The sequence below is a fragment of the Rhinolophus sinicus genome, linkage group LG16, assembly GCF_036562045.2.
Source record: "Rhinolophus sinicus isolate RSC01 linkage group LG16, ASM3656204v1, whole genome shotgun sequence".
NCBI classification, from domain to species: domain Eukaryota; kingdom Metazoa; phylum Chordata; class Mammalia; order Chiroptera; family Rhinolophidae; genus Rhinolophus; species Rhinolophus sinicus.
Window position 1 is genome coordinate 14778225 of NC_133765.1, and position 13093 is coordinate 14791317.

A 13093-nucleotide genomic window follows, 5' to 3' on the forward strand; every position below is an offset into this window, starting at 1 on the left:
TGCTTGGTAGAGAACAAAGGTATTTTAGTTTGTATAGATCCACAAACCTACTTCAGTGGGCATCTTGCTCTGTCCTGCCCATGAAGCAAAATGGATAAAGCGTTATTTGGAATAAAGAAGGTAGACATGTAGGAAATTTCACAGGGGAGGAAACAAAATGGTTCTCACAAGAGACACTGCAGGGTATATGGAAGGGTTGACTTCTATTTAAATATTCATGAGGACTCTGGGATTTTTCAGCTAGACTACTGCAGTTTGCCACTCTGTCTATCTCTGTTAATATTTAACTTATTACCTGTAATCCCCTAGGTGCCCACAACAAAGTGGAATTTAACAACATAAAGGTTTTTGTCCAGCGGACTGACACTTAAACATTGGGAAAATTAAAACCTGAGGGATGATTGGGAATATGGTCAATTACTGGGCCTGTTCAAACCATGTTGTCAAATGATGCATGATGATTCAGACACAAGGAATCAAATTGGGGAGAATAGCACATCCGTTCACTTTTACTCACATGGGGGATGCATATGTGGGTGATAAAATGAGGTTGTGTCTGCCTGAATTTATCATCATGATTGAGGTAAACATTTATTTTCTCTAACTTAGAAAAATACAAAAAGACTAAACCCCTTAGAAAAATAAAAAGCTCCTGGTTGCAGTGTTAGCATGCGTACTAGTTTTCTGTGCTACATAATAGATTACCACAAACTTAAGTGCTTAAAATGACATACTTTTACTGTCGCACAATTTCTGTAGATCTGTAGCCTGGCTGTTGTTTATCTGGGTTCTCTTCTCAGGGTCTCACAGGCTGAAGTTCAGGCTTCAGCCAGGGTGTGTTCTCATCCAGAGGCTCGACTGGGGAATGATCCACTTCCAAGCCCCTTCACACTACTGGCAGATTCATTTCCCTCTGCCTGTAGGATTTTCCTGGCCATGTCTCAGCTGCTTCCAACCTCTGACCTCTAGACGCAATTTTGAAGGACTCACCTTATTATGTCAGGCTCACCCAGGATAATCTTGCTTTTTATTAACTTAAAGTCAACTGACTCGGGACTTGATCACATCTGCAAAATCCCTTTATCTTTTCCATGTAATGTGACCTAATCATGAGAATGATGTCTCGTGCCCTTTGCCATTTCTGTTGGTTGGAAGCAAATCAGAGACTGCCTGCACTTGAGGGGAGGGGATTATAAAAGGGTGTGACTTATTGAGGGGTCACGGTAGGGTGTGGGTGTGTCTGCCATAACATGGTACAGTTTAAGTAACTTACATAAACAGTTTTATTGACTGAAAAGTGAGCTTTTTTTCACATTTATGTTTGGTGATGGTGGAGATGGATATTATACAGAATAAAGACAGGTCAGAAAGGGGCAGTTTGGGCAGTAAAGCCTTCTTTACCTCCAAGTCCCTTCCACAAACCACTGAACCGATTTGCAGCTGGTGAAGTGCCAGGGTTCTGTAGGGGAGGAAATGAATAGAGTGGTTTTTTCCAGCTCCAGGTTTTTCCTCTAGAGAAGGGAAAGGTCATGGATGATTTTCCTTTTTCTGTTCTTGGCATCTGAAATTTGGCACAACAACCTGAAAAATAATTAACATCTGATGTGAATAGCAAAAAGAAAAGAGAAAGCACTTTATGACTAATCATGTCTCTAGACAAATTATTTTAATTTTTTTCCCTTTAATTGTTTGTTCTTCCCATTTTGAGATGGGGTTTGGTCAGGGAGATGGAGAGGAAACGGACACAGAGTTCTTTACCTGTGCTCTTGGCTGGAATGTGAAGAGAAGATGAACAATAAGGAATAGGCCACTAGGTATGCTAACCATTACATGTGAAAACACAAAGCCCTAGGCTTTCTTGTCAGTATAACCCTGGGGGTGTGGGGTGGTGTGTTTCTGTCATTTACATGATGGAGTGCCTGGCACACAGTAAACACTCCCAAGTAGCTGTGTAAAGAAGGTAGGAGGTGAATCTTCCTAGATGGGGGAAAAAAGAATATGAGGAAGCAGAGATTTGAATAGGAAGACAATTTAATGAAACCTAGGCCTGGATGGGAAATGAAGTTACAAAATAGCAAGTGATTAGGGCCCAGAAGAAGGACCCAGAGCAACTGTTGCTCCGAAAGCCCACCAGAATCAGCAGGAAGCCAGCTGGTTGGTGAACTTCAACTCTCTGTGGTCAGTGACTCAGTTTTATTATTTGGACTCAACCTAATGGACTTTATTTTTCTAAGGGGTTTAGTCTTTTTTGTATTTTCCTAAGTTAGAGAAAATATATCTGTTTACCTAAATCATGATGATAAATTCAGGCAGACACGCACCTTTCTGTAGTGGATCTGATTACCTCTGCCCCTCCTGGCAGTTAAACTTCACTTAACACTCATTGCTGTATCAATGTATTTTTCTGTAAAGTAGGAGAGGGGAAAAGCTAGAAATTAGAAGAACTTGAGGAGTAGAACAGAAGGAAATTCTCCAGGGTCTTTGAGTGAGCTGACAGGTTTCCTCTGGAGAACGATTCTTGGGAATAAGGCTCAGGCCTTGATTTGTAGTTCTTTTCCCCTCCGCGGAGGGAGCTCGTCCTCTGATTGTCATAGGATGGGATTGTCATGTTTTGCCCAAATGTCCGTCTTCCCTTATTTGTCTTTTTATTGCTGGGCAGCTAAACTTTCAGAAGCTCTGGTGAAGGCCGTTTTCTTCGCCAACCATATTGCCTGACGTGAGGCAAAGTGTAAATACCGAGTCAACAGCAGTGACAAGGAAAGGATGGTGTAGTCGTAGAAGGCTAACACATAGTTTTGTGCTAGGTTTTCTGGGGGTTGACTTGATCGTTCTGAATGAGTCATGTTGGTAGCAGAAGGACAGAGCTGCAGTAAGAGATGTCAGTGCAAGAAGCCTGGGAAGACCTTGGCAAGACTGCATTTGGGACAGATTGGAGTGTCTGCCTGCTCAGAAGTGTGAGCCATACAGAGCGCACGCACCTGTGGGACACAATCTGTACTAGCTGCCCACTGTTTCCAAAACAGTGATTCTTCCGCTTTAGGTGAATTATACATTTAATATGTTGATGTCTGGCTATTAGTGGTTTAAAAACAATAGTGAACATTTGGTCCCGGGCTTAATTGACCGCTTAGGGCTGGAGGAGCAAGCGCAGTCAGCTGTGCTTTAGAGAGGAGCAAACATGCCCCCTTTCACTGATACCTGGGGGGTTTTGGATATTTCCCCCAAAACTGAGTAATCCTTTATAGTTTGAACTTTTACTGAGCTCCTGTTGTGCATCCAGACTTCTTATGCTTCTGCTTTGCTCTTGCTGATTAGAAAGAATTTAGCACGCTGGTTAGCACGTGGATAGTATTTTTATAATTATTTTTTCCAGGCTGGTATAATCACTTTAGGTTGCTCCATTTCCAGTTCTTACCATTACTTTTCCTTTGAATTTACATGGATCTGATGGACACAAGTTATAAATCAGTTCCTATTCTTTTGCGTTATCCCAAGAACATTTATTTTTAAATGATAATTTCTCCAATTTAGGTATGTTCTCACTTTTATTTTTTTTTTCAACTTTGTTCATGTTGGTTGGTTCTCCTAGGCATAAGTTTGCCATTTTGAAGACATTTTCCTTAAGTTTCTGAGTATGATGTTTGCAGGGGTGGTGGTGTGAGTGGGTGAGAGGTAGGAAGGTGGTAGGGGGGTGGTTCCTAAGAATATGCTATGAATCTCTGAAACAGGGTCTTTTTTGGATAGCTTTTCATCTCCTTAATTCAGCCTGAAAACCTTAAGTCTGGTAAATAACTCTGTGAAAATAATTAATTGGAAAAGTCTAAATATCTTTTTCACAGAGATTAATTTATATGCCTCCCACTACTTCTTTATGTGTCAGTTTCTCCACTCACCTATTTAACTCTTGATATCGTGTTTCCCCGAAAATAAGACCTAGCCGTACAATCAGCTCTGATGTGTTTTTTGGAGCAAAAACACCACTGCTAGTATTAATTCTTGGTAGCAATGTGGGGAGGAGGTCGGGGGGATTGATGACAAGGCGATACCATCAAGTAAGGGGAAGTTTCAGATTATAAATGATTTTCTCTAACCTGAGCTCACATTTGGGGCACTGTGTAAATCTATTAGATTATGATTATGTTAATATTGACAGTTGGCTAATACAATAAGAATTTCTTTTTTTTTAAATTAAACTCCCTTGAATTTTAATCTCTTTGTATTTTTGTCTATCCTCATTTAGGATTATAACTGGGTAACTTTTCTTATAAATGCTCCAGTTAATAGTAAGGAGGGATTGGCACAGATTAAGGATAGAAATGTGGCTGCTTTTGTTATTTCTATTTGCTTGTCTGAAATTTGGCCAGTTTTCATAGCTTTGATTTCAGTTCATCACTGAGGCTGGGAATAGCCACACATGAGTATGATGCATGACAGGATTGGGCTTTAATTTCAGTTTAATTAATTGATTGACTAATTCCTTGGAGCCTTGTTATTATTTCAGCATACTCCAGTAGCTGGATGGTGATACTGGATCCTATGAAGGCTGGTGGACCTTATGAAGTCATGGCAGAACAGACTTTCGGGGGAAGGAACTTAACCCTGAGAGTGCATGATGTCTTATTTGGTGATGTCTGGCTTTGCAGTGGGCAGAGTAACATGCAGATGACGGTTTCACAGGTAATTTGCAGTCTCAGTGATAATAAATGATGTTGACAATGAAAAAGGAGAAAAAGAAGGAGGTAGATACCTTCGTTCTTACCATTTGCCAAGAACTGTTCTAAGGGCTTTGCACATATTAATTAATTTGATTTAATAACTTTATGAGGTAAGTGCTGTTATTCACATCTCGCAGACTAGGCAAGTGGCCCACTGAGGTTAAATTACCTGCTTAAGGTCACGGTGAATGGTGGAGCCAGAATATGAATGGGTCATGAAACTCCAGAGGCTGGTGTGCTGTCAGGCGTGAGGCATCTCTTTTCCCGCCTCCCTGGGCTACATTGAAGGCAGAAGCTAGAACCTATGTGATGGTAATGGCGATTTCTTAACAAATTGAAGACAAAGTAGATTACTCTTCCTTTGTACTGGTCTTAGAAGATGAGCTTCTGGGGAGAGCCTAGGAAATCAAAACAATTAGATTTTGTTTTAATGCCGAGCAGCTAATATACTATATGTCTTTTGTTGTCATGGAGATTGAAAAATTGAGACGGAACATTGGCTTTGCCTTTTACTAGGGTATGTCTTGGAGCAGATCACTTGGTATTTTTGAGACTGTTTTTAAAACATGCTTTAAAAAAATGTATTTACATGAATGTAATGTTTATCATTCTAACCGTTGGTAAATGTACAATTCAGTAGCATTAAATATATTCGCAATGCTGTGTTTACCCATCACCCTATCTGTACTCAAAACTTTTTCATCATCCGCAACATAAACCCTGTACCTGTTAAGCGTTTATTCCCCTTTTGCTCCTTCTTCCAGCCCCTGGTAATCTCTGTCTGCTTTCATTCCATGAATTTGCATATTCTAGGTACCTCATATAAATGGAATCATACAGTATTTGTCCTTCTGTGTCTGACTTATTAAGCATAATACTTTCATGGTCCATCCATGTTGTGGCACGTATCAGAATGTTATCCATTTTTATGGCTGAATTATATTCTATTGGATGTGTCACATTTTTTTATCCATTCATCTGTTGATGGACACCTGGGTTGTTTCCACCTCTTGGCTGTTGTGAATAATCCTGCTGTGAACACTGGTGTGCCGATACCTGTTCCAGTCCTTGCTTTCCACTCTTTTGGCTATCTACCTATGATTGCAATTGCTGGGTCATCTGTCAGTTCTATGTTTAACTTTTTTTTATTAGTTTTTATTGGGGGATAATGGGGAACAGTGTGTTTCTCCAGGGCCCATCAGCTCCAAGTCATTGTCCTTCAATCTAGTTGTGGAGGGCGCAGCCCAGCTCCAAGTCCAGTCACCATTTTCAATCTTTAGTTGCAGCAGGCACAGCCCACCATCCCGTGTGGGAATTAAACCGGCAACCGTGTTGTTCAGAGCTCGTGCTCTAACCAACTGAGCCATCCGGCTGCCCCTATGTTTAACTTTTGAGGAACTACCAAACTGTTTTCCACAGGGGCTGTACCATTTTACATTTCTACTAGAAATATGCAAAGGTTCCAGTTTCTCTATATCCTCACATGTGTTACTTTCCATTTTTTTTGACTGTAGCCATACTAGTAGGTGTGAGATGGTATTTCATTGTGGTTTTGATTTGCATTTCCCTAGTGACTAATGTTGTTGACTATTATTTTACGTACTTATTGGCCATTTGTATATTTTCTTTGGAGAAATGTCTATTCAAGTCCTTCACCCATTTTTGAATTGGGTTATTTGTTAAGCTGTAGGAATTCTTTATATATTCTAGATATTAATCACTTGTCAGATCTATGATTTGAAAATATTTTTCTCCTGTTCCGTAGGTTGTCATTTCACTTTCTTGAGGGTGCCCTTTGATGGACACAAGTTTTTTATTTTTATGAAGTCCAGTTTATTTATTTTTTAATTTTGTTGTCTGTGCTTTTGGTGTCATATTCATGAAATTGTTGCCAAATACAATGCCATGAAGATTTTCTCCAGTGTTGCCTTCTAAGAATTTTATAGTTTTAGTTCTTAAGTTTAGGTCTTCATTCCTTTTTGAGTCAATTTTGGTATATGATATAAGGTGAGGATCTAATTTCATTTTTGTTTGTTTGTTTGTTTGCAAGTAGATATCAGTTCTCCCAGCACCATTTGCTGAAAAGACTGTCCTTTCCCCATTGAGTGGTCTTGGCACTCTTGTCAGTAATCAATTAACCATATATATGAGGGTTTATTTCTGGGCTTTCTATTCTTTCCTTATTGGTCTATATGTCTCTCCTTATGCCAGTACCATACTGTTTTAATTACTGTAGCTTTGTAGTAAGTTTCAAAGTTGGGAAGTGTGAATCCTCCAACTTCATTCTTCTTTTTCAAGATTGTTTTGACTAGTTAGGGTCCCTTAGAATTCCTTACGAATGTGAGGATATGCTTTTCCATTTCTGGAAACAATTCTGTTGGAATTTTAATAGGTCTTGTGTTTGAATCTGTAGATTGCTTTGGGTAGTGTTGGCATTTTAATTCCTATCATGAACATGGGACTTCTTTCCATTAGTTTAGATCCTCTTTAATATTTTTCAGCATTTTTTAAATAGTTTTCAGTGTACAGATCTTTCACCTCCTTGACTAGATTCATTCCCAAGTATTTAATTCTTTTAGATGCTATTCCAAATGGGATTTCTTTCTTATTTTCCTCTTAGGATTGTTCATTTCTGGCATATAGAAACAAATGATGTTTGCATGTTTATCTTGTACCTGAAACTTTGCTGAATTCATTTATTAGCTCTAGTAGCTTTTTTGGATTCCTTTGAGAATTTCTATGTATAGAAGCATATCATCTGTGGGTAGAGGTAGTTTTACCCCTTTTCTTTACAATTCGGATGCCTTTTATTTCTTTTTTCTTGTCTAATAGCTCTGGCTCGAACTTCTGTACAATGTTGAATAGCAGAGGTGAGAGCAGATATCCTTGTCTTATTCCTGAACTTAGGGGGAAAGCTTTCAGTTTTTTTACCACTGAGTATGACATTACCCATGGGCTTTTCATAAATGCATTTTATCGTGTTGAGGACTTTTCTCTCATGAAAGTATGTTGAATTTTGTTAAATGTCTGAGGCTTAGTTTGTATGGTGCAGTGATTATATTTGACCTAACTGTTTTACAGAACCATTATGGAAGAGTAAATTATTTTGTTTGCCTCTAAAAGGCCTTTACTGCTGTCTGAGTATAATATGTCATTATTTTTTCAACTTTTTATTATAAATAATTTCAAACAGACACAAAAGTTGAGAGACTTATAGACATCTATCTACTTATCACCTGGATTGACAGTTGTTAATATTTTGCCATATTTGGTTTATCTTTTTTTTTTTTTTTTTGGTGAACCATCTGAGATAAGTTACAGATATCTTAATACTTCAATACTTCAATTAGGTGTCATATATCAAATTGATATATAAATATTCATATGTCAAATTAATATACATTTTTTATCCACATAGAAAAAATAATATGCTAGTAATGACCTTTTTTGCGCAACTATTTCATAGCCTATGGTTTCTTTTGTTAGTGTCAATTTTTTTTCCTCACTTTCAGTTACTGCCTTTGAAAATTAACTGTTTTAAATTTTGAGACCTAGTATTTTTTCTCCTTTATTATGAATATACAGAGGCATCACTGGGCTCTTTTTCCCCTGCTAGAGTGTCAAGAGCAAGAGCACTGTGTAGGCTCCTAAGTAGGGAATGCAGTGTATACAGTGGTACCTCAGTTTTTGTGCGTAATCTGGAAGACTGTTCGAGTTCTGAAATGTTCGAAAATAGCTGACAGCTAGGCCTCAGGATCTTGCACTCAGTGGAAGCCACGTGACATGTTTGACTTCTGAGGCGTGTTTGAAAACCAAAGCATTTACTTCTGGGTTTACGGCGTTTGTAAACTGAAATGTTCGTCAATGGAGACGTTCGAAAACCGAGGTACCACTGTACAGTACATGGAGAGTCAGGTGGGACAGATCCAGAGGATGCCAGCTTGCCAGTATGTCGGTCAATGATGAAACTCACCTTGCAGTGTTCCTGTCTCCATTGCTATTAGAGAATAGGGCCCCTCTGATAGACCGTGAGGTCTCCTAAGTAAAGCTGGATAAAAAGAATATTGGAAAAGTTATCAAGGGAAGAAGATCTCTTAATAGTTTGGTATTATAGCAAGGCATCTGGTAGAACAAAAGCTTTGGTGCTATATGTGTTTAGCACTCAGATTTCTTTTTGAGGTCAACTCTACTTTCTAATTAAACACAAAAAACAGTCGAGAATAAGGAGAGTGGATTTCTGGATAGGGTGTGATTGGAGTTAGTGCTTTGGGCCTCAGAATTATCATTGCTTTGTTTCTTTAGTGGCAGCTGTCTGATTTAGAAATAAAAGTAAAGGAGACCATTGTTTCATTTAAATTAGGATCAGGGCTAGACAGTGTAATAGCAAGTTCATAGACGTATTTAAATTATATCAGCTTAAAATATTGCTGAAAGATCAGTGCTACCTTTGTCACTCATTATCAGAGCTCCAGAGAAATAGCATGAATTAAGTTCTTTGGCACATTTGAAATCGGGACTGATTTTCTTTGCTTGTCTGTATTTTCCTATATTAAGCATGAAATAACTATAATTTTAAAAAGAAAGTTTTGAAAAATAAGAAATTGGTATTGACTTAACTAATCTCTTAAATGTCTATCAAAGGCTCATTATACAATAAAGAGACACATTATATAAATGAGGATCTCAGGAATACATAATTTGCATTATTGATTGCCATTAATATGTTCTGTGTACTTTGATTTGTTTCCTTTAATAGGTTAAGAATTTGGAAAGATTATTGTCTTCTCTAGCTCTTTCTCTAAAACTCAGTTTCTTCTCAAGTTGATTTTTATTTTACTGCCTTTCTTTCATTATCTGCTTTTCTGTCTTTCAGAAATGTTTAAATTTGAGGTTTAAAAATCTCTACAACTAGACCATCAACTCAATTAATTTCTTTTTAAAAAAATTTATAAAATTGAGTCCTTTTACGTACTTTATTTCTTGTTTTGCTTGAATTGCTTCTAACCCTTATAGTCCTTATAGTTTCTTCTTTCTTTTTGTTTTAACTGATTAATAAATAAAGCTACTAAAAAGATTCTACTCTGGACCTAGGTACTTCACTTCATTATTAGTTTTCTAATTCAAAATCTAAATTCTTGTGTTTATGTCTTCCCAACCAATATTTTATTTACTCTCTTTTTTTTTTTTTAAAGAAGGGCACAGCTCACAGTGGCCCATGTGGGGATTGAACCGGCAACCTTGGTGTTATCAACACCACACTCTAATCAACTGAGCTAACTGGCCACCCTTTTTTATTTACTCTTGCTTCCTGCCCTACGTAAAAATATGTAAACTTTTTAAATTTAAATGTTTATTAAAGTGAACTTTAACCGGGCTCCCTTTTAGCATAAATGAATGGAAGCAAAATTGAAGTTTTTAGCTTTTGATAGAAAGCATGGTTTTGTGTAGAAGTGGGATTGCTGTTAACTCATTAAGGAAAACAGTTCTTTCCTAATGCTTTAATTGCACTTCTCTGTTTACACAGAAAGGCATGGACCAGATCTATTTGTATTTATAAAGTCAGGTTCTCAATAGCAATCTATGCCAGTGGATCTCATCCCATTTTCTGTCAAATGAAGTCAGATTTTGATTGTTAAGAGTCAACACATTCTTTCTGGCTAGAACTTACTCTTTAGCATCGTCTTTATTAAACAAAGGCTATAAGCTCTAAGATACAGGGAAATAGAAAAAAGATTCCATCTGGCACAGCAAAGTGTTAATTTTTTATTTTTTGGTTTTAAATGATGCACTTAGTTTATATGATGGCATTTTAGGTGCTGACAGTACCAAAAGCCAAGTTTTCTTAGTCTCTTAACATTTTGGAGAACTTTATTTTTGATCAAAAGGGTGCTGTATGTGACTCCTCTGTTATTCCTTTTTGCTCCTTTTCTCCTAAAGACTCCCTCCGCCACACACATACTTAGTGTCTGTCTTGTTCTTTTTCCTTCCCTCCCTCCATGTGACTTTTCTGTGGAGATAAGTTTTCCACTATAACCTACCACTCTTCATATTCAAATGAAGGAAATGGCAGATTGTATGGCCATCTTGTTAGGGTAAAGTGGAATTTTAAAATTGAGTGTTATTTATAACACTGAGTGAGATGTTTATAAATGGAGAAAAGTCTAAATGTTCATCTGTCTCCTCCTAAGACAGGGTAGGTCTTAAGACTTGGATATTTCTAGTTAAGCTCAGGAGAAAATGGCCACTGTTTGACAGGAAACCCATTTTTCAATATTTTGGCAATCCCCACATTTCTACTTTACAAGTAGAGAAATTAAAATCCAGATAGAGAAGGTTCAGTAGCACATTACACTAAGAGATTCACAGAAGTCATGACGGATGGCTTATTTATAGTTATTTCCTCAACTTTAAAAACTGCTAAATTACACTGTAGTAGAAGGTAAAATAACTTACAGAATCCAAATTCTTTTAAGTAAAGTTTTCCTGTGTCCTTTAGTGTGCGTACACACACACACACACACAAACACACACACACACACAGAGTCATACACATGCCTTGCTCCCTGTGCAGACCCCATGCCAAGATTCTCTGAGGAAATAGATTCTTGACGTCTCTTCATTAATTCAAGAATGTGGTGTAAAGGTTACAAAATGAACACTAGTGAGCAGCTGCTTTGATGGCGAACTGCCGGTCCCCAGAGAGGCAGTGGCGGTCCCTCTCAGGCGCAGCAGCCTTAATGACTTCAAATACCTCGGTATTCATTTACATCCTCATTTAAATACTTGGTAGAAAAATAATTACACTGAGGTGTTTGATGAGATGAAATTTGATCTCAGCAGATGGAGTAAGGCTTCCCCTTTCATCAGCAGGGAAACCAAGTGTCATTTAAATGAAAATCTTCCTGAAATCTCTTTATTCCTAAGTTTGCTGCCCATATCCCTGAGGAAATGCTTCCATCAAAAAGGCTTGGTGATATTGGGAAAGGATACCAAGAGGTAATTGTCATCAGGTACAGCAAAAATTTTCTCCCCATGCCCCCCGCCCTTTTTTTTTTTTTTTTTTTTAACACTTTCTGTGGCTTTCAAGTTTGACTTGAAATGATACACAAATGTGAGTTTGAAAATATAAATTTTTCAGGCAATGTTTTGAATCCAGTTGGTGTGCTGGTAATAATATAGGAGACCGTCAACCACACCGACCTGTTGGCCTTGCTGTGCTCTACAGTGTTAGCACCAGGTCGAAAAGACAAGTAGTGCGTTCACCCATGCTGCCTCCCCAAGCTGGCATCTCCTGCGATGAGGCACTTGAGTCCCCAGTCAGTGCGGAAGCTCGTGTGGGTGGCAAGAATGGAAGCAGTGCCATGCACTGTTTCCATGGAAGCAGCAGACGATCCTTAGCGCTTAGTGAAGAACTGAATTTCAAGGCAGGCGATTCTTTTAACAGGTACTTGCTGCTGAAAAATAATTTCCCTGCCAGAATATACTGTGTGTGCATTAGCCTGTTCTTACTTTTTAATGTTTATTTTACATTAAACTTGCCAGGCAAGATCCTGAACAAACAGATCTGGATTTACTATGGAATTTTCCTGCAACCGTATGTAATCTGTGTCCTGAGAGTGGAAAGCCCAGTAACCCTGACAGGCTAGAGCTGTTGCCACAGAGGGAGCATTTCAGGCTGTGGCTCCCATTGTGACCAAAAGAGCCATTCATTTGCATCTGGTCATCTTATTGGCCACAACAGGCTCGGTGGCAAGTGAAGAGGCGATTCGGGGGCAGCATATTTCAGTGAAATACTCTGTGGGGGCACCCTGGCTGCTCTGTCATTTCTCTTCTGTGGGCTGGAGGGCCAGCTGTATTCTCTGTGGTGCGCAGGAGGGAAAGCGAGCCAGCTGCACACTCTGCGGCTTGCGGCCAATGGAAGGTATCCAGCCTCCTGTGCATCTCCAGTCCTGCCTCAGCTGGAGTGCTTGTTCCCTGAGGCCAGTGATAACTGGGCTTCCTGATGCTCCTGTTAGCCCTTTGTTTTGGGAAAACTGGACTAGTCCAAGGGGATAGAGAGAAGACAAGAAAAAACAAACAAATAAAGCAAAACAATGTATTTACGATACATTCTTTTTAAAAATAAAATAACTGAAAAAATCAGAATGAAAAGAAATAGCACTTTGTGTAAGCTCATAGAGGAATGATGCCCAATGGGACCAACAACGATCTACACAGTAGAGCATATACATTCTTGTCTAGAAAACCCCCATGTCCTTTCTGTCATACTCTCAGCAACGGCCAAGGGTTCATGGAGTGATTTGGGGAAAAGTGAAGTGTCTTTGGAGGGAGGCTTTTCTTTGTCTCATTTTCTTTGTTTCATTGGGACTGTGCTCAGC

At 38.6% G+C, this 13093-nt stretch overlaps 1 protein-coding gene and 1 long non-coding RNA gene across 3 annotated transcripts in view; one reads left to right on the top strand and one right to left on the bottom strand.

Moving 5' to 3' along the window:
* Nucleotides 1–13093, top strand: part of SIAE (sialic acid acetylesterase) — a 38602-nt gene that overhangs the window by 5827 nt on the left and 19682 nt on the right. For both annotated transcript variants that reach the window (XM_074321706.1, XM_019710422.2), the window contains exon 3: nt 4502–4677. In XM_074321706.1, coding sequence (XP_074177807.1) covers nt 4502–4677 — 176 coding nt within the window. The remainder of the gene's footprint in view (nt 1–4501; nt 4678–13093) is intronic.
* LOC141569246 (uncharacterized) lies at nt 1266–7918 on the bottom strand. Its single transcript, XR_012492746.1, has 2 exons — nt 4885–7918; nt 1266–1581 (listed from the first exon to the last, which is right to left on the bottom strand). It is a non-coding gene; the product is annotated as an uncharacterized LOC141569246 (long non-coding RNA).